The 26,262-nt window shown below is 52.8% G+C and overlaps 3 protein-coding genes and 1 long non-coding RNA gene across 6 annotated transcripts; 1 reads left to right on the top strand and 3 right to left on the bottom strand.

The window, feature by feature from the left end:
* Positions 1 to 1,833: 1,833 nt before the first annotated feature.
* On the bottom strand, positions 1,834 to 3,952 carry LOC104685472. 2 transcript variants are annotated; one of them, XR_005604024.1, is made up of 4 exons: positions 3,469 to 3,952; positions 3,127 to 3,214; positions 2,592 to 2,696; positions 1,834 to 2,077 (listed from the first exon to the last, which is right to left on the bottom strand). It is a non-coding gene; the product is annotated as an uncharacterized LOC104685472 (long non-coding RNA). The 2 variants fall into 2 exon arrangements; XR_005604023.1 differs by lacking the exon at positions 3,469 to 3,952 and having other exon boundaries at positions 3,127 to 3,462.
* A 2,080-nt stretch (positions 3,953 to 6,032) lies between these two features.
* On the bottom strand, positions 6,033 to 7,641 carry LOC104685360 (gallinacin-5-like). The gene is made up of 4 exons (XM_010393182.4): positions 7,481 to 7,641; positions 7,099 to 7,185; positions 6,388 to 6,514; positions 6,033 to 6,240 (listed from the first exon to the last, which is right to left on the bottom strand). Exons 1-4 carry the CDS (start codon positions 7,617 to 7,619, stop codon positions 6,225 to 6,227), a joined length of 369 nt encoding a protein of 122 aa, XP_010391484.1. The 5' UTR covers positions 7,620 to 7,641; the 3' UTR covers positions 6,033 to 6,224.
* Positions 7,642 to 10,728: 3,087 nt separating this feature from the next.
* Positions 10,729 to 14,256, bottom strand: LOC120411584 (gallinacin-4-like). The gene is made up of 3 exons (XM_039567905.1): positions 14,134 to 14,256; positions 13,311 to 13,397; positions 10,729 to 10,865 (listed from the first exon to the last, which is right to left on the bottom strand). The coding sequence occupies exons 2-3, from the start codon at positions 13,366 to 13,368 to the stop codon at positions 10,729 to 10,731; spliced, it is 195 nt and encodes a 64-aa protein (XP_039423839.1). The 5' UTR covers positions 13,369 to 13,397; positions 14,134 to 14,256.
* Positions 14,257 to 18,062: 3,806 nt separating this feature from the next.
* Positions 18,063 to 25,044, top strand: XKR5 (XK related 5). Of its 2 annotated transcripts, XR_005604299.1 has the most exons (8): positions 18,063 to 18,166; positions 18,979 to 19,162; positions 19,264 to 19,433; positions 20,097 to 20,306; positions 20,897 to 21,066; positions 21,595 to 21,706; positions 22,428 to 23,935; positions 24,025 to 25,044. XR_005604299.1 is itself a non-coding variant. In XM_039569942.1 (7 exons), the coding sequence occupies exons 1-7, from the start codon at positions 18,109 to 18,111 to the stop codon at positions 23,492 to 23,494; spliced, it is 1,971 nt and encodes a 656-aa protein (XP_039425876.1). In that variant the 5' UTR covers positions 18,063 to 18,108; the 3' UTR covers positions 23,495 to 25,044. The 2 variants fall into 2 exon arrangements, 1 of the variants encoding a protein (XP_039425876.1); XM_039569942.1 differs by having other exon boundaries at positions 22,428 to 25,044.
* Positions 25,045 to 26,262: the final 1,218 nt, after the last annotated feature.

The raw sequence follows: 26,262 nt of genomic DNA, 5'->3' as shown, positions 1-26,262 counted from the left end.
CTCCGAGCCAGCCCCACCGCCGAGATCCTCACAGTGACCCTGTCCAGGCCTCTGGCCCTCCTGTGTCCAGCCCTGCCCGCCTCCGAGCCAGCCCCACCGCCGAGATCCTCACAGTGACCCTGTCCAGGCCTCCGGCCCTCCTGTGTCCAGCCCTGCCCTCCTCTGAGCCAGCCCCACCGCCGAGATCCTCACAGTGACCCTGTCCAGGCCTCCGGCCCTCCTGCCCGAGTGCCCCTCACCTCGTGTCCGGTCACCCGTGGCCGCGGCCGTTGTCCCCAGGCCGGCAGCGTGCGCAACGCCCGCCTCGTGCTCGCCCAGGGCCCTCACCGACCTCGGCGGGTAATGGCCTCTTTTCTCTCTGCCACCTCTCTCTCTCCTCCCCCCATTCCTTTCCCATTGTCCTTAGTCTCGCTCTGTCTTTTTTAGCCCTCTTTAGGAAGGTAACTCCTTTTCATTTTGTTTTTTTTTTTTTTTTTTCATTGCCAATAAATGGTTCTCAGAGACATCGTTTGTCTCGTTTGGCTTAATTACAGTCCTGACCATCTGTTTTTAAAAGAACTCCTGGCAGTTTCCCTCAGTGGAATGTGACAGGTGGGATGGGGGGACAGCTCTGCAGTGCAGAGGGGAAGGGAGCTTGTGGTGACAGCTCCAGGGTCAGTGCCAGGACAGGTGAGCACATGGGGAGGAAGGGCCATGGCAGGCAGGGATGATCTGAATGTCCCTCACCAAAGTTTCCACTTCTGGAAAGTAATGGCAGGGGAGGCCTTTTGGGGGTCAGTCTCTTCTCTAACCAGAGAAGCAGAGAAAATGGCCTCAGGCAGCACCAGGGAAGGTTTAGACCGGATAGTAGGAGAAATTTCTTGGAAGAAAGGGTGGTCAAACTTTGGATCAGGCTGCCCAGGGCAGTGGTGGAGTAGTTACTCCAAGCGGGATTTAACAGCTGTGTGGATGTTGCACTTGGGGACATGGGTTAGTGCTGGGCTTGGCAGTGCTGGGGGAATGGTTGGACTTGATGATCTTAGAGGGCTTTCCCAACATCAGTAATTCACTCTGACTCTTGGGAGGGAAATTCTCCACTGCAACAAGCATGGTCACAAGTTGCTCCCATGGGCACTTGGACATGGACACACACAGTTGTTGAAGCACCCAAATCCTAATGCCTGAGGTTTGCTTTGCAGACATGGACAAGTCACTGACTCTACTGGAGCACAGAGTTGTCAGCCCAGACTGCCTGAGATGGGCAGAGAAAAGGCAACCCATTTATTGCCTGTGTGTAAAATTTTGGACATTTCCTGGCTATGGACAATTGGAGCCATTTCACAGGTCACCCAGACCAGGAGCCCCATGGCCTCCTCCTCCTCCTGGCTGGTGGGATGGGGTGTGGAGCAGCACAGCTCCCTCACAGCCACAGCAAGGAGGGCTGTGGCACTGGAACAGGACAGGGAGGAGCAGCAGGGAGAGCTCGTGGGGGTCACCACGGCCATGCCCACTCAAGGGACACAGCACCAGCACAGCTCTGCACATGAGGCCGTGGCTGTGAGGAACAAGGGACACCTGGGACTGGCAGGACCAGCTCAGGGATGCCACTTCCAACAGGGAGAGCGTGTGCAGGGCAGCTCCAGCACAGGCACCCCACACAGCCTGGCCCAGCAGGCACTGCCAGGCTCAGCATCCCCAAAGCACGGCCAGGCAGCAGCATCCCCAGGGACACACACGCTGCTCACCGCCAGCACCATCCCCAGGGCCTTGTGCTGCCACCAAGCCAGTGCCACCCCCAGAGGCAGCAGGCACAGCACCCCTCCGGCAGCAGCACACGCACACACGGCCCAGCCCTGCAATGCCAACGTGCTCAAAGTCTTTATTCAAGCCGCGAAAAGCAGCCCCTGCCCCAGAGACACCGGCGCTGGCAGCAGAGGGCTCCAGCCCAGCAGCGCCCAGCAGGAGCAGCTGCCACTGCTGCTGTCACCGCAGCTGGGCACGGCACAGGCAGGGACGGGAGGGGACATCAGGAGATGGGTCCAGGAGCCAGAAGCGAGAGGATGTCCTTCTCAGGAATTTCAGGTCTTGACCCTACATACTGTGCAAAGAAAACAGACAAGCCCATCAGCTGCTGTAAGTTGTCCTGCCACCCTCTCCCCCTGCCCTGCAATGCCCAGTGTGTGCTGTAGCAGACTCAGGCTCGGGGAGGTGAGCTGCAGTCCTTGGTGCAGACAGGTTGGACCTGGGCTATGTCAGTGCTGGCAGCCCTGGCTCCGAGTGTGTGCAGATGCAGCAAAACCTGGATCATGTTCTCGGTGCTGCCCAAGGACAGGGAGTGTTTCACTCTTTGGTGGCTTTGGTGAGTCCTCTGCAGAGCCTGAATGAGCCTCCTGTAGCTGGAGGAGAGTGGGGAGGCCCTGGCTGTCCTGGGGATGCTGCAGCCCCACTCAAGGCAGATCATACCCAGAAGGATTTTTCCCTCCCGTCTTGGGCATCTTTCCCACAAGGAATGAAACAGGAGGTTCTTTATCAGACATTAACAGGAAATAAATTTGCAATACATTTCGTTGTGAACAAAGGAGGAAATTCTTTCCTCTGCCAGGATTCCAGACCTTATCTCTTGCAGCACACACTGTACAGTGTGCATCTTCCAATGGGTCTTGCAGGGAACTGGCATCTCCCGTAAGTGCAGTATCCCCCTCTTTGCCTGCATCCAGCTGCATTTTGGGTTTCCATGGGGAAAGAAACACAGAACAATTAAATCAATCATCTGGGAGAGCAGTGTGTGGTTGCAAAAGGCTGATGCTGTTTGTGCATTTCTGGCCAGTGGATGGGCTCAGCTCCAACCTCCCCACAGCAAAGATCACATACAGGGCAAAAGAACATCCAGAGGCACCCAAACAGCAACAGCTGGGTGCAGGGTGGAAGCCTGAAACCAAACCCCTTCCTGACCCACAAAAGAAACCAGGATTCTACTTCCATGGTCTCTCTCCACTCCAAGTCTGTGTCCTGTTGAACAACCACTGGACAAACACCTCAATCCCCCCTTACCTTTGCATCACTCCCACTAATCCCACATCTCAGGACATGGAAAACCCCAGTAGTGGAGGATCACACCTGTCCCCATCTCCCCTCTTCCCCTCTCACCTGCAGCACCCTGCACCAGCAGGAGGATCAGGGGGAAGAGCAGGAACAGGATCTTCATGGCTGCTGCCTCTCGCGGCTCTTCACAGGGCTGCAGAGGGGACACCAAGGCAATGGGGACATGCAGGACCCCAGGTGGGGCAGGAGCCTGGGCTCTGTGCTTCACCACACTGCAGAGGGGCTGCTTCCAGCCACAGCAGAAGATGATTCCTCTACTTTCCTCTTAAAAACAATTCTTCGGTCTGTGACACCCTGCCAACCTCAGGAGCATTTCATGATGTTTCAGTCTCTAGGAAATCCATTCCCTCATCTGATCCTTTTCCAGGAGACACCACAGTCACCTACCTGATGAAGATCTTGGTGTTCAGGCAGCAACAAACCCAACAGGAATCACTTGTGGCCAGTGGCCCTTGGGTCCAAGGAGCACTTTTTTGGCCAAAACGCTCTGATTTTATATCGTTGCAAGCCATGGGGACATTCAATGATTTTTGCTGACACATCTCCCCTTGGCCAATCACAAAGCCACCCATCCATGTGGGGATGCTGGGGCTTCTCCTTATCCCTCTCTGATGCAATGGCAGCGGCTGAGGTGCCTCCTGGGGCTGTTGCAATCGTCACTGTTGTCCCCGTGCAACACCTCTTGTGACACCCGCGGCACAGCGGCACCGGGCTGTGGTTGCCTGGCATTAACTGCCTGGGATGGGCAAAACAGGCTGGTGGGTGCAGGCAGAAGTAGGAACCAGTCCCAACCAGTCTTTCCTATGATGGGGGTGAGGCCCTGGCACAGGCTGCCCAGAGAAGCCGTGGCTGTCCCTGGATCCCTGGAAGTGTCCAAGGCCAGGTCGGATGGGGCTTGGAGCAATCTGGGATAGTGGAAGATGTCCCTGCCCATGGCAGGAGGGTTGGAATTGGATGACCTTAAAAGCCCCTTTGTCCCCAAACCCTTCTGTGATTCTTTGATAAAATATCTGTCTCTTCCGGTCACGTCAGTTTGCTTAGTGAGCTCGTACTGTGCGATGCACAGAAACATTCAAAAAATTTTGATTTCCTTCTCTTTTAACGTGACAAGAACAGCTTCATCCTTGCCAAGGGGACTTGCATTTGACCTGCCAGGAAGTGATAACCTTAGGGTTGCCTTTCTGATGTCTACTCAGATAAACAATGAAAAGAGGAAATGCAATCAGGTGAGACCATACCTCACCTCATTCTGTCTGAATGCACTACTTTTAAAACTGCCCTACTTGGTACAAAATCCACAAATGTGGTTCAACAGCAGCAAAATGCTGCGTAAAAATATGCAATCTATGGGAGATTAGTGAAGGAAGGTGACTAGGGCCTTATCAGGCCTTGAGATGTGGACTTGATCAGGAGAGTTTTTGGATTTATAGGAATTCTGTGGTGTTTTAGCAACATAAAGATCAAGGCGTCTCATGGAGGAAAGGTCATGAGACAGAAAGAAGCAATGTATCCATGGCTGCTTTCTGGCCACGCCCTACATGCTTCTCATTATCTGTCCTATGTTCCTAGTAAACTTTATTTCTAACCCTTTTTTGTCCAAACAATGTCTGTGGTGTGTCTGCAGAGCTCTGGTCCATTGATCAGAGAGACCAAAGCTCTTGGAGCTGGATCCTGGAGAGAAGAATGGGGCTTGAGGTTGGATGAATCAGGGACACAGGATCTGGTGTCATCTCTCAGAGACATGCATGGAATCCTGGAATGGTTTGGAAGCAACCTTAGAGATTCCCTCATTCCACCCCTGCCATGAGCAGGGACACCTTCCACTATCCCAGGATGCTCCAAGCCCCGTCCAACACGGATTTGATACATGATGGGGAGATCCCTTGAACATCAACCCATAGAAGTAGAATTGGGTGTCTATTGATGGGTCTTTGTGTGTGTAAGGACCTTGGAATATCCTCACTCATGGAGGTTTGGAACCATTCTCAGGACCAGCCCAGGGCCAGCACAGCCAGGTGTGGAAAGGGCTTTTGGTCCCCACTGCAGGGAGGCCACAGCTGGGGCCAACCCTGCCCAGGGGAGCTGCTCTGACCTGGGCATCTTGTGCTCGACCCCATCAGAGCTGCAGCTTGGCCTTGCTGACCCAGACTCAGAGTTGGACCCATATCTGGCATCCTGATCTGGCCTTCTCTGTACCTACAGCAATGCCCAATGCCCCAGCAGAGGCTGCTCTACCCCCTGGCTGCCCTGCTCCATGGAGGGGGGCAGTGGGTGTCCCCTGTCCCTGCAGGCCCAAGGTCACTGCCCCATGGCAGTGCAGGGGCCACCCCCATGGCACCCCTGAGCTGAGCATGCTGCATCTGCCACAAGGATCATCCACCTACCTGGGCTCCTAACTGAGCCCCCCACCCCTACCCCAGGTCTTGAACCCTCCCAGCACTGACGCCCAACTCAATCCCAAGCTCCTGAGAAGCCCCATGGCACAGCCATCAGTCCCTCTGGAGCAGAATGACTTCTCCCACCCCTCAGACACCCCTGGACCCCACAACAACCCCTTGGTGCCCCCCACCCAGGCCCCACAGCTGGGGAGGGCCCCAAGGACATCACAGCAGTATGTGTCCCATAGAACAGCCCCACGAGGACTCCTGGCCCAGCTTGGGAGCCAGTGGACAACCAGCAGGTCCCCACTGAAATTAGGGGTGTCGTAGAAACCCCCATCCCTAACCCTGAGTGTGCAGTGCTGGGGTCCCCTCGCTGAGCCAAAAGGCTGGTCCCTGTGAGTGTCACATGTGTCCTCCCTCCCACCATGGGTGGAGATGCTGGTGTGGCTGAAGCCAGCACGGAGAGAGGGTGGGTAGTGGGACAGTGTTTGTGTGTCCATGTCTGTCAGGAATTCCCCCCGTCCTCTCTGCCCTTCCCTACACGCAGAGGAAAGAGATGCACACCCAGGACACACATCTTGGCAGCGGGAATGACCACCACCTTGTATTGGGGACACTGGGACAAGGGATTCCCACGGGATCAAGGTCTGGCTGTCCAGGGTTGCTGCTGCCCCTGGCAGTCCTTGGTGCCTCCAGGCAGCATCGTCACCACCATGCAGCGAGGGCACGGGCTGGTGTCCTGCTCGGGGGTCCAGGAGCCCATCAGGGATACCACCGCCTGCGGGAGGAAAGGTCTGGCAGTGCCTGTCCCAGCCAGGGCAGCAGCGAGGGCTCAGGAATGTCCCTGTCCCCCTGGGCTGCATATTCCCCTTTCTTCTTCCCCAACAGGCAGCAACCTGAGCCCTCCGGGCAGACCTAAACTTACATCCGACAGCAGAATTCCTGCTCGGAGCAGAGGCCGACGCGGCCGATCCCCGGCGGGCAGGAGCGGTGGGAGCAGAATCCCCCGCGGCGCTCGCAGTCCTGGGCTGATGCTCGGCCCGGGGACAGCCCTGCAGGGCACGGAGAGAGGAGACTTTCAGCCGAGATGCTGAGCACAGCCCCTGCTCCCTGCGTGGCCAGCGTTAGCCCAGCCCTGCTTGTCCTCTGCCACGAATGCTGAGCAGGTGTGTGCAGCAGAAATCGAGGTGAGTTTACAGCACTTGGATGGGAGACACTCACTACACCCCTAAGCAGGCTCCTGGAGAGGTCTCCATCGTGCCTGCTGCCTCCCTCCTGGACCAAGGGAGAACTCCGAAGGTGGAAGCAGGATTTCCCTTCCTCCCTCCTCCTTCTCCTCCTCCTCTCCAGCAGGGCTGCTGTGCCCTGTGCTGCTGACTCAGAAAGACAAGGGTCAGGAGGCATGGAGAGGGAGCAAATCCCAGTTTGGGAAGGATGAGGGCTTTAGTACAATGCCCCAGCTCTGGTCCCAACAGCAGAACCTGCAGTTGGAGTCTCTCCTTAAAGCTGTGGGGTGAGAGAGACGCCAGGGAGGATGGCACAGCTACCAGCACAACTTACACGTGCCTCACCAGCTCAGCTGGCAAATCCTCCCTACAAAAACACTGACAAAGGACAACCCCCCCACATTTCTTACCTCTCACTCCCTGGAGCATCAGGAGGAGCAGAGCACAGAGGACAGGCAGGAGCCGCATGCCTGGGAGTGGCCGGCAGGGTCGCAGCTCTGGGGAGAAGAGAAAGGAGGCAGAGGTGAATGGAAGGGTCCTTTCCTGCAGGTCGTGTAGCACCTGCACGGGGACAAAACTGAGGAGAGGGGATGGTGACCAGTCACTGCTGGGAGGATGCACTCGGCAGCCCAGGGTCGGAGCTTCCTGGCACCAGCAGCAGCAGTTTGGTCTCTCCACGTGGCACAATGTCCCTTGGGAGGGCTGAGTCCTCAAAATGCCCAGCCCCAAAGCTCCTTTTTCTGTTTCTTCCCCTGGCAGAGAAAAACAAGCAGAGCTTTCCTCCTCTGACACCTGAGAAGGATTCCCAGGCCTCCAGCCCAGGATCTTGTGTCATCCCGTCTTGCGTAAGGGCCGCTCGGTGCTGCGGTTTGCTGGACACCTCTGGGGACGCACACACAGCATCCCTGTTCGTTAGGCCTTGGCAAACCATCAGCTTTCACCATACAAAGGAGCTCTGTCCTCCTCCCCCCACGGGAAGCGTGCTCTCTATGCTTCGCTTGAAAATAGCCGGGAAGACGCCACTTGGGGTGACATCCCCATCCAACCGGCAATCCCGGGAAGGACAAGCTTTAATTGTGGCTTTGTTTGGTGGAGTTTGCTGTGTGTAACCCTTTATTGTTTGATGGTGCATCTTCATTCAGTTCCCAGCATTGCTGCGGGTTCATCAAGCGTTATGGGTACGTGTTTGTGGATGGATGTTAAAAACACACTCGTGCATGATGTGAATTCACTGAGCAGTCACATGAATCATGGAATCACACAATGATTTGGTTTGGAAGGGACCAGGAGGTTTCATCCTCCTGCCGTGGGCAGGGGCATCTTCCACTATCGCAGGTTGCTCAGAGCCCCATCCAACCTGGCCTCGAACACTTCCAGGGATGGGGCAGCCACAGCTCCTCTGGGCAATACATGAATATTCCTTTGATTCCAACAACTCACCATATTTCATTGCTTTTTTCACTCCGCAGTGAGGGAAATTGTACAAAGTATTTGCAGATCTGTACCCAGGAGAATCACTACAACTCTGCCGTGGTAGTCAGAGCACTCAGGACAGCTTCTTATTTCCTTCACCACTGAAGGAAATCCTGATCCTACAAACACAGCCAGGAAAAAGGGGAAAAGGCCATGCCCCAATTTTTTTTAATATCTAGTGAGCTGTCTTGGCATCAAAACCCCAGGAGGCAAGGGACTGGAAGCAGCTACAGCCAGTATTCAGGCTCCTTACAGAGCTTCATTAAGGTAGCAATTAGCTGCATCTCTGTGCTGTTGCTCTTTAGCACATGCATCAGCTAAAGTGGAAGTGGAAGTGTCCAAGGCCACGTTGAATGGGGCTTGGAGCAACCTGGGATAGTGGAAGATGTCCCTTCCCATGACAGGGCAGTTGGATCTAGATGATTTTAAGGTCTTTTCAAACCCAAACCATTTTATGATTCTCTGATTCTATTAATTTAAACATGTAGAGTGTTGAGGAGATGGAATTGGGATAAGAAACGGGGAGGAGATGCACAGCATGGATCCTAGGGAGTTTCAGCCTGTGTTGCTCTAAGCTGGCTCTTGAAGCCATTCCCCAGCCATAAAGGCAAGGACAGATATTTGTGGTGGTGAGCTAAAAGCATGATGAGACTGGATTCTGAGTGATGCTGGCCACAGACAGATTAACCTAATATTACAAGGGCTAAACCCTCCCTGCAAAGTCCTCACTCTTTGAGCAAAATTCTTGTGCCATTCCCGTTTGTGAAACACTCACCTACTGTGGATTGTGCAAAACCTCCTTAGGACATCAACTGTAAATTGCTGGTTTGGCTCCACTTGGCAACTTCCTCAGGTTTCCCTCCAGGGAGATCCCTGGGAGGAGGCTGTTGGCCCAGCTTCCTGCCCTGCCCAAGGCTGTGGTTTCAATGGTGGCAGAGCCATTTGCAGAAACCTCTGCTTTGAGCAGGCCCAGAGACTGCAGGAGCTGGGCCTGTTCAGTCTGGAGAATACTGAGAGGGGGTCTCAACAATCCATATAAATATCTCCAAGGGGTGTCAGAGGATGGTGACAGACTGTTCTGTAGTGCCCAGCCACAGGATGAGGAGCAATGGTCACAAAATAAAACACAAGAAGTTCCACCTCAACATGAGGAAGAAATTCTTTATGTTGAGGGTGTCAGAGCACTGGAACATCTGCCCAGGGAGTCCGTGGAGTTCCCTGTCTGGAGACATTCCAAACCCACCTGTATGTGTCCCTGTATCACCTGCTCCAGGTGACCCTGCCTTGGCAGGGGGGTTGGACTGGGTGGTCTCCAGAGGTGCCTTCCAACCCTAAACATTCTGTGATTCTGTGGTTCTGTGAGGGGTGGGCAGATGCTCTGCAACAAATGGGGAGCTCAGGGCTTTGAGTCAGTCCTTTGCACTTGGGTTGGTTGCTTCCCTTAAAAAGTCAACCATTACTGCTCCTCCCTTCACAGAATCCCAGAATGGTTTGCGTTGGAAGGGACCTTAACGGTCATCTCAATCAACCCCACAACTTCCACTATCCCAGGTTGCTCCAAGCCCCATCCAACCTGGCCTTGGACACTTCCAGGAAAGGGGCAGCCACAGCTTCTCTGGGCACCAAGGATTCCATGTCAGCACAAGGATGCTCCTGACTGTGCAGGAACAGCTGCAGAGACAGGAGCTGCACCTTCTGAGGTTTCTGTTGTGGTCCAGGGCAGGACAGGGTAAATCTCTTAGAAGAGAAGTGATCAAAGTCACCGAGGAATTGGCCCCTCGCACGTTTCTATAATTGCCTCAAGCAATGTCACAGGTCTAACCCTGACCTCCTGATTTGCTACTGCAGCTGATACAAATTTTGCAGATTCACTCCAAATTTACATCAGACAGAAAAACCAAGGGTAAAATCGCACTTCAAATTACCAATTTGTCCTGTTCAGTGCGCCTTTAGTTCCTATAATAAAATAAAATGCTGTTCCCTGGTCTGAAAGCTCTGAGGAGATGGGAGCCCCAAGTTTTCAGAGCAGAGGTGCTGTGAAGCATCACACTGGAGAAGACTTTTGTGCTCCCAGTGGAAATGGTGACTGATCCCAGTTATAGTCACAACAGAGAATTCCCTAGCAGGCATGTGTGAAGAACTTGCCAGCACTCTCTCAATCAGCAGCCCAGGAGGGGAAAATATTTTAGTGAACTACACATTCCTGGCAAGTTTAGATTGATTTCAGAATTCTTGTTTAAAATTCTAAGTGGAAATAAGACTTGAGAAATGAACTACTATTGAAAATGAATGACAACACCACACAGGGCAGCCATGCAACCTCCCAAGATCTTGCTTTTATTGAAAAGAGAATGGCAAATCCTTGGTGGCTGGTCCAACAACTCCTTGAATCCAACAGTGTCAAGAGTGATCATTCCCGGAGATTATCCGCCATCAGCCACACTACAACCTGCACAGAGGAAAGAATATTCCAGGGTTTCCAGAATTATGATTTTGAGAAAAATCCTGCTACTTGGGATTCAAATGATAATTTGGGAAGTCGTCTTTGCCCCAGATAAATCCTAAACTTACCATCTGCAGCAATTATACCCAAAACGACATGACCCCAAGTAATCGTTGCCACGAGGGCATTTCCCCCTGTGGCAGAAAGTCCCACGATATCCACACTCCATGTAAGGTCTCCTGGGTCTTGCCAAGCTTCTACCTTAAAAAAGAACAAATAAACCAACAAATAAACAAAAATGGGAGACATTTTATTTCTGGCAGGGATTTGCATTTTGCTTAATCCCTGTGAGCTGACAAAGTCATGACAGTTCCTCCTCAGAGGAGGAGGTCTGTGGGTGGAACAACCAAGCAAATGCTTTAATTCCTTCTTCTGATGTGTCTCCAAGCCCAGGACTCCCTTAGGAACCCAGATTTTAGGGACGAGCATCAGAGAGCTGATAGAAAACAGTAAGTGGGCACTTAGCAGCTCTTAAAACCTTGTAGGTCGAAGTTCAGGAGAGATGCACCAGCTCATCTGGGAGCGTCCCATTTATATAAAAAAGAGGGTAAGAGACTTTTAATGTAAACAGACAGTGATAGGACAGAGGGGAATGGTTTTAAACTAAAAGAGGAGATATTTAGATTAGGTTTTAGGAAGAAATTTCTTTATTTTGGAGGTGGGGAGGCCCTGGCACAGGTTGGCCAGAGAAGCTGTGGCTGTCCTATCCCTGGAAGTGTCCAAGGCCAGGTTGGACGGGGCTTGGATCAACCTGAGCTAGTGGAAGGTGTCCCTGCCCATGGCAGGAGGATGAAACGAGATGATCCTTAAGGTCCTTTCCAACCCAAACCATTCCCTGATTCCATGGTTGTATAGATTTGGCTGTTTCCCTCCTTATACATTTCACCCATGTCTCAAACAGGTCCTGGTGTCCAGAAGTCCGCAGGGATGGCTCCCAGACATGGATAAGTTAATCAATCCCTGCAGAACAACACTTCCATGCCACCAAACCCTGCACACCAGGCATTACCCTCTGGTTCTGAACAGCCTGGAATTGCTGTTACCTACGTGGCTAAACTGAATTCCCTGCTAAAATAGGATACCCGCGTTCAAACTGCCTTCTGTGCTATTCCCAGAACAGCTTTTATCCGTGGAAGTGCTAATTGTCAAGGATCAAAACAACCCCAGGGAGCAGACTAGCAATTAGGCAGGAGGTTTCCTGGCCCTGCTTGGTCAATTAATAAAGATGTATCCTGGCAGCTGATGTGTTCTGGATGCACCTGACTGAGTGCACATGAACCAATTAATTCCAGTTTCCAGCTCATCCATGGAACAACGCTAAGCTCAGCGTATTCAGAGACGGGGAGCTCGTTCCAGCAGAGAGATAATGGATATTACATATGCACAGTGCATCCTGCACATCCCTGGTGTGCTGGATTCCCAGCATGTGAGTGGAGTGATACATGCACACCCAGAAAATCCCAGGGAGAAATAAAGGAGTTCTTGGAAGGGTGAATAAAACACTCCTGGTCTCAAACTATCTGTCTGTGGGGCACTGCAGAGGTGACTGTGAGCACTCTGAGCTCTCAGAAACACTTTTTTCCCAGATACAGATAAATTTCTTGCTTTAACATACCCAGAAGATCCTACTGAAAACAGCCCAAACATGCACTGTGTGTTAAATAAGGACATAAAACAGACCAGAGGAACTCTGCCCAGTGAACTGCCTCTGGGAAGTGCCATAAGCAGGGGCACAGGCAAGAATAAGATCAGACAACCACACAGAATCATAGAATCACAAACTCATTTAGGTTGGGAAAGACCTTTAAGATCATCAAGTCCAATTGTTAACCCAGCACTCCCAAGTCCACCACTAACCCATGTCCCCAAGTGTCATATCCACACATATTTTAAATCTCTCCAGGGATATATGTGACACTTCTCCCACATTTCTACTCTTCTGCAATTCATCACAGTCTTTTCCCATCCTTACTTCCCCAGAGGATGCTTTCCACCCTGTTCCCACAGAGATCAGAACTCCACCAGCCCTTGTTTGTGCACAGAGTGCCCTGCAAACGTAGCCATGCCATTTTCAGGGCTGATATTAAAATACAATCCCTTTTTCTGGACAATAGAGTTGGTTTGGGGTTCCAGACGCATCTGCAGCCCCCCAACAGGCACAGCCTACACCACCCCTTATGGCTGAACAGGTTTCTCCACCAAGGAGATGCTGCCAGTAGCATTTAAGCCTTAACTCATGATTTTGTGCCTTTCTACCCCATGTCCCAGCTCCTAAAGCAAAGGATAGTTGAAGAACATGGGACCAGATTCCTTTTTATTTTTTCTGTGTGCTTTAACAATATTTGATTATGATTTAATTTGTTTGTTGTGTGACTCAGAGGGAAAGTGATTTAAGGACAATCCTGCAGGGTTTAACAGGGAAAATGTTGGTGCTGAATGGTAATTTTGGGGTTGCCCCTCATGCTTTCAAAGTGATACTTGGAGTATTTGTCTGCTAATTTCATCTGTAATCTGCCAACAAGTTTTGAATGATTTGTGTGAGGATTCTTTGCAGGAGGCAGCTTGGCCACATTCCAAAGGGGACAGGAGACCTTTGCAAGACACCAACATCTTCTCTTTGGTCCCTCACCTTCATTTACATCTTACCTGCAGCTCCGTGGAATGCCACCAAAAGGAAAACAAGGAGAAAAGGAAGGATTTTCATGGCAGACAGTGGGCTGGGAACTCAGGTCACTGCAGAGAAAGGAGACCAGGACATTGGTTAGAGGTTTGTCCCTCCAGTCCCAGAAGGGACATGGAGAAATGTTCTTCAAGACCTGGCAGTTACCTAAAAGAAGTTATTACACATTTTTGTCATGATAATGTCTATTGTCCCAAGGTTTTCCTGGAGCACACATAGGATCATGGCACAGGAATAAAACTCCCATGCAAAAATTTCAATTTTAAACCCCCTTGTAAGTAATGCATCAAGTAACCAGGTATTTATCCTTGATTTCTCAATACTTTGCAATGCATTGCAATAAATTTGATTTGCCTTATGGAAGTTAAAGCTGTTAATTCAGAAAGGAAAATGAGACAATTTTTGCTAGATTTATGTAAAACAAACCCATGAGTGTTCTCAAGTTTGTCTAATAAAAAGAGAGCAGACAAAGTTCCTTCGCAATTAAATCAAAATCCAACTTCTCCTTATTCCTGCTTAGAAGCTGTTGCTTTTTCTTCAGCTCAAGAATTACATGATTTCCAGGATAAATTTTTTGAGTATCTGCATTTCCTGCAGCCAATGAAAGCTCTTCTCCCTTATCAACATTTGACACCTCCAGAACTGGCTCGTGTCAGACTGGAGTCACTGCACAGTTAAGGCTATAAACCAAAATGCAGATAAACATGAAAGATATGAAGTCTCCAGCCCATTTAAGAAGGACAAAACCTTTTAAGAGGGGCTGAATAATGAGCATATTTTGGTCATTACCAGGTAGGAGGAGGCTCTAGGCTGGAACAGTCCCAGGATCTGTGTCAACCTCCCGGATGAAGGAGCAGAGCGTGGGTTTGTGCTGTTTCTGGAGGGTGGTGAGGGATGTTTGACCTCCACAGCCTTCTGGTGGCCAGTGAGGTTTTGGGGAGCTCTGGGGACGCCCAATGAATCCTCTTTGCTGTCGTCCTCCTAAGAGGAACCGAAGTTTGGCTTTCAAACCATTGCAGCATCGCCTCAGGAAATGTGTTGAGATGAGAAAAACCACCTTGGGCCACCTCCCTCTGAGCAACCCTTTGGGCACAGCAGCTCACTCAAGGTCTGTTTCCATCTAGTTTCAGAGGTTTTATATTTCCTTACAAACATGAACAATGTATCACCATAGCCAAAAAAAACCCCCTTCAGCTGGAATGATGTTAAAATCAAACCCACCAAACCTACGTTAAACAGGAAGGTAGTTCTTCCTTGGAAATTTAGGAAGAGGGTTAGTGAGCTGTGATTATTTCTACATCATTGCTGCTGTTGGAAGGCACAATCAAGAACGTGGAAAAGATCTGCACTAGGAAATGGTAGGGAAAAAAGTGAGAGAGGAAAACCCTAAGTGTTATGAATAAAAAAGGAAAAAGTGGTTTGTTTTTTTTCAAATTTCTGCACCAAATCATTTTCATTACTGGGTTACCTGCCTGGCACGTAAGATATTTTATGCCATATCTATTCGTGGAAATTTTTACAGCCCATGCCCAGCAATTTTGGTTTTATTATAATCTTTACTCTCTTGCTAGGGACAGAAGAGTTCTCTGAGCACAGCACTCTTAAGCATCCTCCTTTCTCACCAAGGATTCCTCCAACGGCTCCCTGCTTTCCACTCATTTACAGACATTTCTATAAATTCCGGTTGCAAAGGGGTCTTCACCGTCTTTTTATCCCTCTTTGCTACTTGAATCCGGCCGGCCCCGTTCCATGGGAGCTGCCGTTCTCTGGCAGCTGCTGGAGCACGGCTGAGCTCATCCCCTGCAAGAGCCTCCCTGGGCTCGCCCTTCATGCCCTGCGGGGATTTTTCTTAGATGTCTTTGTTTTCTCTCCCAGTCAAAGCAACTATTTCACTGAGGTTTCGAGCACAGCCTTTTCAGCATCTTTCAGGCTGCCCGGAGGCTTCTTGTCTCTCTGGGCTGCTCCTTTGGGTGCTTTTCTTTCCTCATTTTTGCTTTTTTTGAGGTTAAATACTCACATGTTGAAAGTATTAGGTCCCACAACGTGGTTAAATATAATTGTGCTGTGGTCACTTTTACAGAGCAGCTCCCACAAACAGCTTTGGAACTGGGTCCTTTGCACCTAATCCGGGAAGGCAAATGCTCTGGTGGGTGCCAGGACCAGCTGTTCTGAGAATCGCCATTGTACAGCAAGAAAAATGTACATTTTACAGAGGAAAAATATAATCTCTGCATCTCCTGGCATTATCCACAATCACCTGTCAGAGCTGCTCTGCTGCATCACCTCAGGCAAGGGAAGGACCTGCAGAAGATGTGCTCTGGTCCTCGGGTCCATCAGGGCGGGGCTGTTGCTGAAACCCTTCCCTGAGGTGTTGTGAGGTGTTTGCTGACAGATGTGCAGCCAAACATCTGGGCTGGAAAGGGGCTCAGCACTGTGATGGACAGCTGGGTCTGTGTGATGTCACCTGTGGGCAGCTCACCTGGAGCACTGAGCCCAGATCTGGGCGTCTCCAACACAAGAAAGCCTTGGAGCTGCTGGAGAGAGTCCAGAGGAGGCCGTGGAGATGCTCCAAGGGCTGGAGCCATGGGAAGGGACACTTTCCACCAGATCAGATTCCTCCAAGCCCTGTCCAACCTGGCCTTGGATGCTTCCAGGGATCCAGGGGCAGCCACAGCTTCTCTAGGCACCCTGGGCCAGGGCCTCACCACCCTCACAGCCAACAATTCCTTGCCAATATCCCATCTATCCCTGCCCTCTGGCAGTGGGAAGCCATTCCCTGTGTCCTGTCCCTCCATGCCTTGTCCCAAGTCCCTCTCCAGCTCTCCTGGAGCCCCTTTAGGCACTGGAAGGGGCTCTGAGGTGTTCCCAGAGCCTTCTCTTCTCCAGGATGTAGCTTTGTTGGAGACCTGAGGAGTTTCTTAGTAAAAGAGGCTCCTGGGTGCTGAAATCCAGCAGAGAAAAGTGCAGCCAAACCGGTGGCTGGCAGGCAGCCAGAGCAACTGGAAGCTGGCAGAGAAACTGGGGAGGGTGGCTAGCTCTGGGAATTTCTTCTGGAAGGCCTTCTGGCTTTCTCCTTCTCTGCCTGGTGTAGTTCCAGGGTGATGATGGCACAGGATTTATTCCTGGCTCGGAACACAGGAGAAGAGACTGAGGAAAGACAGCTGAGACACCTCAGGGTGGGAATGACGGTGCTGGGGGACAGGAGGGGATGAGGTGATGAGGTTCACACATCTCCTGTGGGTGACAAGAAGGGTCACACTGTGCCTGCATGGACCCTGGCAGCTTTCTCACTGCTGAATTTGCAAAAATGGTTCTTCTACTTCCCACTCTCAGCTCTGGAAGGGGCTTTGGTGCCCATTAGAGGCTGAGTTGTGCTTTGTATGCTAAAAATTGGATTTTCTAGGAATGGGCCACGTGTATTTGCTGCTGTGGAGGACAGAGGCAGCCAAGGCTGAGCTTCCCTTGGCTCCAGAGCCCTAATTACACCCCTGACTTTATTAAAATGCTTCGCTGGAGCTGGGCCCAGGAGTTCAACATCATTAATTAATGAAACACAAATACGGGCATGGCAGTGGGACAGGAGGGAAAGCAGGTTGTCCTTTACACCCAAAGGGCCCCCAAACCCAACCAGACGGAGTTGAGGCTGCAAAGATGCCAAGTTCCTGGTGAAAAGCAGTGCTGGAGACTGACAGAGAGCCTGGGGATGCTCCCACGAGTAGGGACAACCAGGCAAGGACATTTCTGAGCAGTTTGGTGGCGCCTGTTACACAGCAGAGCCTGGGCTTTCTTGCCAGTTGCAAAAAAACCTCAATAAAATTTAAAAAACCAACAATAAATATATGTAAGCCCCTGAACACAGGTACATCCAACAGCTCAGCTGATGTACAAAGTTTTGGGAGCTTCCTGTAGCATTTTGTGAAAACCACCAAAACCATCAGTGATATTTTGACTTAATTAAACCCCTCTTCGTGGCTTTTCCTGTAGCGACCTGCTGGGGATTTATTTTCTAAAAACCATCAGGCATGGAGGCTGCAGGGCTGGAATTCGGGATAAAAAGCAAATGCACACAAGAGGTCCCCTGCAACCTCCGACGCTCGGGATCCCATTTCACAACGGCCTCATCTCTGTGGTAGGGCGGGAAAGGAACGGGATTAATTTATGGCTCTGTGCACGGCATGTCCCAGCTGCCACCTAGTGCTCATCCCTGCGGCACAGGGACATCACGGCCGTCCCACGGGGGACATCGGGGTGGGCTCGTCCCAGCGCACAACAACTTGGGGGACACGAGGGTGGGCTTGTGCCAGTGCACAAGAACCCGGGGAACAGTGGGGTGGGCTTGTGCCAGTTCTGAAGAACCCGGGGCACATCAGGATGGGCTCGTGCCCACCGCACAAGAACCCGGGGGACGCCGGAGCGGGCTTGTGCCGGTGCACGACAATTTGGGGGATAGCGGGACGGGCTTGTGGCAGCGCACAGTAGCTCCAGGGGTCTCGGGCTGGTGAAGCCCCGTCGGTCTCTGTGTCCCCAAGCCCCCGAGGGTGACGCAAGCACCGTGATGTCACACTGCCCGGGGAGGGGACACTGGGGAGGTGCCCGGGGAGGCCGGGGAGGCCGGGGAGGGGCGGGCGGAGCAGGACCGGCCGCGGCGGCTCTTTCCTCCTCCTCCTTCTCCTCCTCCTCCTCCTCCTCCTCCTCCTCCTCCTCCTCCTTCCCCTTCTCCTCCCCTTCCTCCCTCCTCCTCCTCCTCCCTGTCCTGCTCCCAGGATGCGCGGGGCCGTCCCCAGGCTCAGCCTGGCGCTGCTGGCGGCGGAGAGCGGCGCCCGTGAGTGAGCGCGCAGGATGCGCGGGGACGCGGGGGGCTGCGCTGCCGCGGAGGAGGGGGGAAGGCGGATAGGATGCTGGCAGTGACCCCTCTGCGGCCATCCCGGGGGATTCGGGTCACCCCCGGGAGCCGGGAGGAGGGGGGTCACCCCTGCGCCCCCGCGCTTGGGGAGATGCGCGGTTCTGCCCGCGGTGTCCCGGTGGGCGCGGGCGTTCTGGGCCCCGAGGGCCCAGCCGTCCTCTTGGATTTTTAATACGAAAAATAGATTCCTCCTCCCTCCCCCCTCCCCCACTTATTTATTTATTTATTTGTTTATTTTGGAGCCCGAGCTTTTTTATCAGAGCCCTTCTTGGGGCCCGGCCCCTCGGTGGCGGCGGCTGTGCCACAGCTGACAAAGCCACCGGGAGCAGGCTTGGAGCTGGAGATAAGGACAAGGGCTGCGAACCCCCTGGGCGGGCTGGGAGATGGAGTTCTGGCGGGAATGGCTTCAAACTGACAGAGGGTTGGTTTAGATTGGATATTAGGGGGAAATCCTTCCCCGTGAGGGTGGGGAGACCCTGGCACAGGTTGCCCAGAGAAGCTGTGGCTGCCTCATCCCTGGATGTGTCCAAGGCCAGGTTGGATGAGGCTTGGAGCAACCTGGGATAGTGGAAGGTGTCCCTCTGCCCATGGCAGGGAGTGGAATGAGATAAGCTTTAAGGTCCCTTCTGACCCAAACCAGTCTGGGATTCTCTGGTTGTGAATGGCACCTCTCAGTTGCTGGGGGTTGTGGCTGTGTCATCCCTCAGCGCCGCCTCTCTGCCTTTCTCCAGGGCTCTGTGCCATCATCCACTACCTTGTCCGTGGGCAGCTGGGCTGGTTCGGGCTGACCATCGCCTGCCTGGTGCCCGGCTACGCTGCCCAGCTCCTCAGCATCCTCTGGTTCCGGGCAGACGGACACTCACCTGGCTGCTGGCTCCTGGCGCTCCACCTCCTGCAGCTGGGCCTCTGGAAGCGGTGAGAGATGCTCCCCATGATCCACCCCGCCTCCACAACCTGGCTGCAGCCCCAAACTTCCCCAAAGCAGGGTGGGCAGCTTGTGATGGTGACTCTTGCAGGTTCTGGGATGTTCTGCGGGTGGAGACAGGCGGCGGTGCCGGGGAGGTGCTGGCTCAGCTCGGGGACGTTTGTGTCCTGCGGCTCCTGGAGGCCCTGCTGCAGACCCTGCCTCACCTCCTGCTCCAGGCCTATGTTGTGGTGGCTGTGGACCCAGCAGGCTTCATCCCTGGTGAGTTCCCAGGAGGATGGTTCATGCTGGGGAGGGGCGATGCGTTTGGGTGAGGGATGTGTGTGTCCTCTGGATGGAGGAACGTGCGGCAAAGGGACTGGGAAGCCTCGATGTGGAGCAGCAGGGACAAGTGTGGCTGAAAGATCTGCTGTGGCTGAATGCAGAGGTGGCTGCTTTGCCCCAAAGGTGAACTTTCAGGTGTGCAAAGAGGGATGTTGGGTGCCGAGTCATGACATGTGCAAGGTCACACTCGTTCATTGTCCATCTCTGGTCCGATGGCAGCGATTGGGATGGAGCTGCCCTGGGGCTGCAGAGCTCTGCCCATGGAGAGAGCACTCAGAGGGTATCCACAGGGAGATGCCAAGCACACAGAGACCAGAATTAGCAGGATTTAGTTGAAATACTCCAGTTTCATCCCTGGTAACATTGAAGTCAGGTTGGACAGGGCTCGGAGCAACCTGGTCTGGTGGAAGGTGTCCCTGCTCATTGCAGGGGGTTGGACAGGATGGCCTTTAAGGCCTTTGCGTGATTCACTTGCCAGGATCAAGGGGTGTCTGGCTTTTATGGGGATGCTGTGCTACCAACACCTCCTTAACACAGAGAATTGGCCCTGCCATGCATCTGGGCCTCCATCAGAGCCCTGACTGCCCCTGTCCCCTACAGGTGTCAGTGCAGGGCTGTCCCTGCTGTCCCTGGCCTGGGCTTTGGTCTCCTACAGCCATTTCACCTGCCTGCTGAGGCCTGGACACCTGAGCCCGCCGGCCGCCGTCATCCTGTGCCTGCTGCTCTGGAGGACAGGGATGCTGGGCACCCGGGTCCTGGCCCTGGTGCTCTTTGCCAGGCTCTATTCCTTCTGGGTTTTCGCTGTGGCAGGTAAGACCTGAGATCCCGTTCTCCACATTTCACCCCGACATCAGCCCTGCCGTGCTCCTGGTGCTGCGGCTGTTGGCAGCATCCCCCAAGAATGGCTTTGCAAATTCAGTCCCTTTGATGCCATGATGATTTTTTGCCTTTTCTTTTATACCCTTTTTATACCTTTTTATAACTTCTGTACTCTTAGTGCTTTTTGCCTACATTCTTGGACTTGTTTGTCAAGCTAGGACACTCAACATCTTAGAGGCTTCATAGTTAGGGATCAATGTGCCCAGACCCCAAGGTCCTCTCCAGAACATATTCTGTAAACTGAGATAGAACCATCCAGGGGAAGGCTCCTTGGGGAGGGGGGCTCATTTGAGCCTCTCATTGGGGAATCTTTGATAGATATGCTAATTAGTAAGGCCTGTAATGTTATACCAGATCTTTTGGGGGTGGGCATTGTGGTGTGCATTAAGGTGCATTCGACCTGGGCGTAGTGCACCTAAGGATCCTTAAAATAAATACCAAGGTAAAATCCCTTTTTCCCTTCTAACTGTGTTTGACTCTTGATTTTAAGAACAGGAAAAGGCATCACCTTCTCCCTGCAGGTGTCCACTGGCTGCTCATGTCCTTCTGGCTGGTCGCCCAGCAGACGGATATCGTGGCCCAGCCGTGCCGCTGGAGGCTCTTCAACTGCCTGCTGGGAGCTGTGTACATCTTCTGCTACATCAATGTCCGGCCTGGCCCCTCCAAGACCAGGGTGGCCGTGTTTTATGCAGTGAGTACCTGGGATATTTTGTATTGCACATGGATGCAGCTTCTGGGGACAAGCAGCAGCTTCAGACTCTCCATTTTCATCTCTCATATCACCACTTGCTAAAAATCCAGCGTTTTACTGTGTCCTGACAAAGCCATGTGCTCACCAAGGCTGATGTGCCCTTCTGAGCTGCCTTTGATTCCTTAGAGGCAGCCTTACAATGTCAGTGGTAAAAAAAAGGTGAAAACCTTGCAGAAAGTTCAGTTCAACAAGTTCTATGTTTAAAGTGATAAATTAGGTGCAAAATGTAACAGGGGAGGTGTTCAAGGCCAGGTTGGATGGGCTCGGAGCAACCTGGGATAGTGGAAGGTGTCCCTGCCCATGGCAGGGGGTGGAATGAGATGATCTTCAAGGTCCCTTCCAACCCAAACCATTCCGTGGTTCTAAGAATCTATGAAAATCTATAAACTGGGTATTTTCTGTTGTCAGAGGCAGATCTAAAGCCATCAGAAGGAAATAAGTGATGACTCTCTTCCCCCTGCCCTGCAGATAATGCTGATGGAGAACACGCTCCTGCTGCTGTTAGGCACCCGGTTCCTGCAGGCAGAGCTGAGGAACAGCCTGACTGTGACTGGGGCTGTCATGTCAGGGTCTGTAATAGGTAAGAACATTGATTTCAGAGCCTGGATTGCACATTTTGAGAGTAGTTTGAGGAAATGAGCATCCAGACCCTTGTCCCAAGTCCCTCTCCAGCTCTCCTGGAGCCCCTTTAGGCACTGGAAGGGGCTCTGAGATCTCCCTGGATCCTTCTCTTCTCCAGGTGAACACCCCCAACTCTCAGCCTGTCTCCAGAGCAGAGGGGCTCCAGCCCTTGGAGCATCTTTGTGCCAAGCAGGATCATATTTTCCCAGTGGGATGGGGCAGAGGGAAGTCGGGTGGGCTTTGTGCAACTTCCCAGACCCTCAGATCAACTGTGTTAAAGAAATGGGATGGAAAAGGAGCAATTCCTCTGGTCTTGGATGTGTTTAGGATATAAGTAGGAAGGTGTCTTAAAAACCTGCTGGTTGAAAGGCCAGAGGATGGGGATGCTGTGACATGGAAGGTTTCCTGCATCACTCATCTCCCTGCTGGGCAACTCTCAGTCTGCAAATTAATCCAGATTAAATTTGGGCCTGATTGTGCACTTCCTTTCCCAAAAGCTGCTCAAGTGGGATTCTTGCATCCCTATAAATGCTCAAAAGATGTGCTGCTCAGACACCTGATGCTCAGCAGCGTCTTTGCAAAGGTCTTGTTGATCTGGAGGTGCAGCAAGTTCTGGCCTCTTCACACCTGACCAAAATGCTGCTGGGACTCATCACTGACACCTTTCTACTCCTCTCCAGGTGCCACAGCTCTGGTGATTTACTACAGCCTGCTTCATCCCAAGTCCACGGAGATCTGGCAGGGATTCCTGGAGACAACCTGCAGTGCTGCAACAGCTGGGGATGAGGAGGTGTCTGGAGAGAGCTCCCAAGCTGGGCAGAGTTCAGGGACTTTGGGAGATGAAGAGTCCTTGGCAGGGGAAGAGACCAAGACAGACCCCAAAAATGAGACCAGCTCATCGCTCCTGCAGTCCAAAGGGTGTTTGGAGGACAGCTGGACAGACCATCACCACTGGCTGCTGGTGAAGCTGGCCTTGAAGACAGGAGATCTGTCCGTGATCAACGCAGCTTTCGGAGATGGTGGCGTGGGAGAGGCTTTTCCCGGAGGATGGACAATGGGGAAACCCCCTGGTGTTGAGCCTGGGGCAAACTTTTCCCTCCCCATGAGGGACATCCCTCCCTCTGGGCTGGCAGTGGGGAATGGGGGAGGCATCAAACCCAGCGCTGGTGCTGTGGGAATGGCACAGGAGGGTGGAGCAGGGCAGGAGCCTGCTTTTCCCCCATCCACATCCCATCCTGGTGGCTTCTCCCCGGATTCAACCGAGAGCTCCTCTGTGTATTTCAGTGCAAGCGCAGGAGGCATCGCCTCGCCTGGGACAGGGATGGCCACAGCCACGAGCACAGCCCTGGTGCAAAGGGACAGCGAAGCCCAGCCTGCCCCAGGCTGCCTGGGAAAAGGAGAAGGAGGAGGAGGAGGGGATTTATCCTTTGGGATGGCCAGCATCAGCCCAATCCTGGGCGCCTGTGCCCACAAGTGTCTGCAGAGAAGCTCTTCCCTTGGCAACACAGGCAGCTGTGGGGTGGCAGGTCCCCCCAGAGAGGGATCAGAGCCCACAGGGACAGAGGGAGCCCTTGTGGGGTGCCATCACCTTTGGGACACCCACCCCTGTGGCCTGCAGGGGACTGTCGTGAGGAGCAAGCTGAGGTCACCGTGCTTCACCTCCACTCCCAAGGCTGGCCCTAAATGCCCCCAGCGAGGACTGGGGGAGCTGGGAGAGGGGACAGACCTGTCTGGGTTGCCAGGGTGACCCTGTAAATGGCTGCACTGTCACTTTGGGTCAGCTTTGGGGTGACTGTCTCGTCAATAGGGTATGGCAGGAGGTGGTGGGACGAAGACTGTCCCCACAGTGCCCCTGCCACAGGGCTGATGTGCTCCTCCATCACTGGGACATCACCTTCCTTCTCAGTACATCTCCTTGCAGTTTTGAAGAACTTCAAAAGCCTTAAAAAGCCATAAAAATCCAGGGCTGGTTATTTTTTGAGCTTATTTATGTCACAGTCCTGCCAGGCAGCCGGAGCCTTCTGCCTTTGGTGTATTTGTGACGACGACTTGAAGTGTGTCCTTTAACCAGTGCCTGCACAGGCTGCTGGCCTGTCCCAGTGTGGAGATCTGGTTGCTGTCTCCAGGGGCTGCACTGCTGGCCAAAGCAGTTTTCTCAGAACAATTAAGTGCCTAAACCAGAAAAATGGTGAGTTTTACTTCCAGGTGTCCTTCCTTCCAGGCAGAGTAAGGCCTCAAGTAAGGCTCAACATTGCTTGATTTGTTTTTCCCCACCAGGTTTATCTTGAGACCTTTTCCAAATCCATTTTTGGGGGTCTCATAGGATTGCAGATCCTCTTCATGCGGCAGACCAGAACCTCAGGACCTGGAATTACAGCCAAAAGCCATGTCCTGCTGCTTGCCCACTGTCCTGCTTCCTCAAGTGGCCTTTCCTCTCCAGCCTCCTCCTTGTCCCCTTCCAGCTGCAGATTACAGGATCCCAGAATTATTTGGGTTGGAAGGGACCTTAAAGCTCATCCAGTTCCAACCCCTGCCACAGGCAGGGACTCCTTCCACTAGACCAGGTTACCAGGTTATGATCCACATCTGCCTAGATGCTTCCCCCTAAACTTAGCCTCAGGCCAAATCGCAAACCAGTTCTCCTGCCACCGTGAAATCCCCAGTGCAGGCAGGGTTTATTTATCTCAGGAACTAAAACCATCAGTACCGTGGTCCCAGAAATAGTCAGTGCTTCCCACCAGGCTGGCTGGGCATGGATTTGTGCCCAGGACACAGGTTGGTGCCCAGGACATGCAGGACATGGCTTGACATGTTAATTGAGGTGTGAGCAGCTGGATTCACCACCAAGCTCACGTGTGCCAGCTGGAGCACATCTGGCTGTGCTCTGCAGCTGTTGTCCCACTGTAGGCAGGACTCTGGTGGTGCCACAGGGCTGGAAAGGCAGCAGGAAGAACACAGGCATGTGATGAATTATTAAAAAAAGCTTCCACGATGCATTCACTGCTCAGGGCTGACCCTGCCAGATGTTTCCTTGAAAACCCACGTGGTGCTGGATGTGGAGTGAAGCCGCATTCCAGGGTGATGAAGGCTCCCTGTCTCCAACTGAACCCTAGCCCCCCATGCTGTGGGTGTGCTCTGCAGGCAGGAGCAGTTCCAGTGGCTTTTCCAGAGCCCTTCTCACTGTGTGGATCACACAGAAGGCAGCAGCGCTGCCGGGCCATTACAGGAATTTTTATCTCGCTTGGTTTTCTACTTTTGATAATATATAATTATGCTTCAAAAAAAACCTAAACCAGCCTTTGCTGTGTCTGTGTCTCATGTTGGGGTGCACATAGGTGTGGATGGGTCTCCCTTCCCACTCTTGGCTCCTGCAGCCCCAGGATTCCCAGTCGGGATTTCCAGCGGGAGGGTGAAGAAGGGACGTGGGCAACAGGAGGGAATGGCATGAAAATGTGTCAGGGAAGGCTAAGGTTGGGTGTTTAAAAAAGATTCAGCCAGCATGAAACTGTCCCACAGGCCAGTCAGAAAAGAAGCAGACAATTTTGAGAAAGTAAAGAATACTTTTGTGCGCAGGAGTCAGGTGTAAACAAGGGCTTTGATTTCTCAAAGCACACCCACAATGCAGAGGTGCACCATGAGCTGACACCTCTGACCTCAGAGGAGGCGGTTGTGGAAATCCTGGGGAAGTCAAGGAGTGGCAAAAAAGAAGGGGGGAATCTGGGGACAGAGTGGGGATGAGGGCTGGGGTAGGGAGAGGGTGTTTGTGTGAGGGCTGTGTTCCCATGGCTTTGCTCCCTGACGATGAGAGTTGGTCACTGGAGAGCTGTGCTCCCCTTCACCTTCTCCTTGGGAGCAATGTGGATAATATGGATTGTCTGTCCTGAAAGGCTTCCAGCCTTTGTGAGAGCCCTGCTGCACCCAGGGTCCAAGTCCTGCGTGCTGGTACAGCCCCAGCCCTGAGCCACAGGCCTCCACCTGTAGAAATAATCCATATTTAATCAGAGAGTCACAGAATGGGTTGGGCAGGAAGGGGCCTTAAAGCTCATCTCATTCCAGCCCCCTGCCATGGGCAGGGACATCTTCCACTATCCCAGGCTGCTCCAAGCCCCGTCCAGCCTGGCCTTGGACACTTCCAGGGATCCAGGGGCAGCCACAGCTTCTCTGGGCAACCTGTGCCAGGGTCTCCCCGCCCTCACAAGGAAGGATTTCTTCCCAACATCCAGTCTAAACCTGCTCTTTGGTGAATTCTAAAGCCCTGTTTGAAGGAGGAGGACTCCAGCAGCACATCACAGCTCCAGAAACCCCTCCCCACCCTTCCCAACTTTTGGGGGGTGAAACTGAAGATGCCCAATGACCTGGTGCACATTCAGATTTTTCCCAATGCTGCCAGACCGGCAAAATCACGCCGGGGAGGAGTTTCTCCCCAAAATTCCTTGTTCCTTTGCCACCAGAGGGAGATGCTGCTCAAGGTCCAGACCCTGCGGTGCACATCCAGTGCCTGTGTTACGGAATCAC

The sequence above is a fragment of the Corvus cornix genome, chromosome 3 (assembly GCF_000738735.6).
Source record: "Corvus cornix cornix isolate S_Up_H32 chromosome 3, ASM73873v5, whole genome shotgun sequence".
Classification (NCBI taxonomy): Eukaryota; Metazoa; Chordata; class Aves; order Passeriformes; family Corvidae; genus Corvus; species Corvus cornix.
Note: the sequence above shows the minus strand (reverse complement) of the source record. Positions and strands in the feature narration are given on the sequence as shown.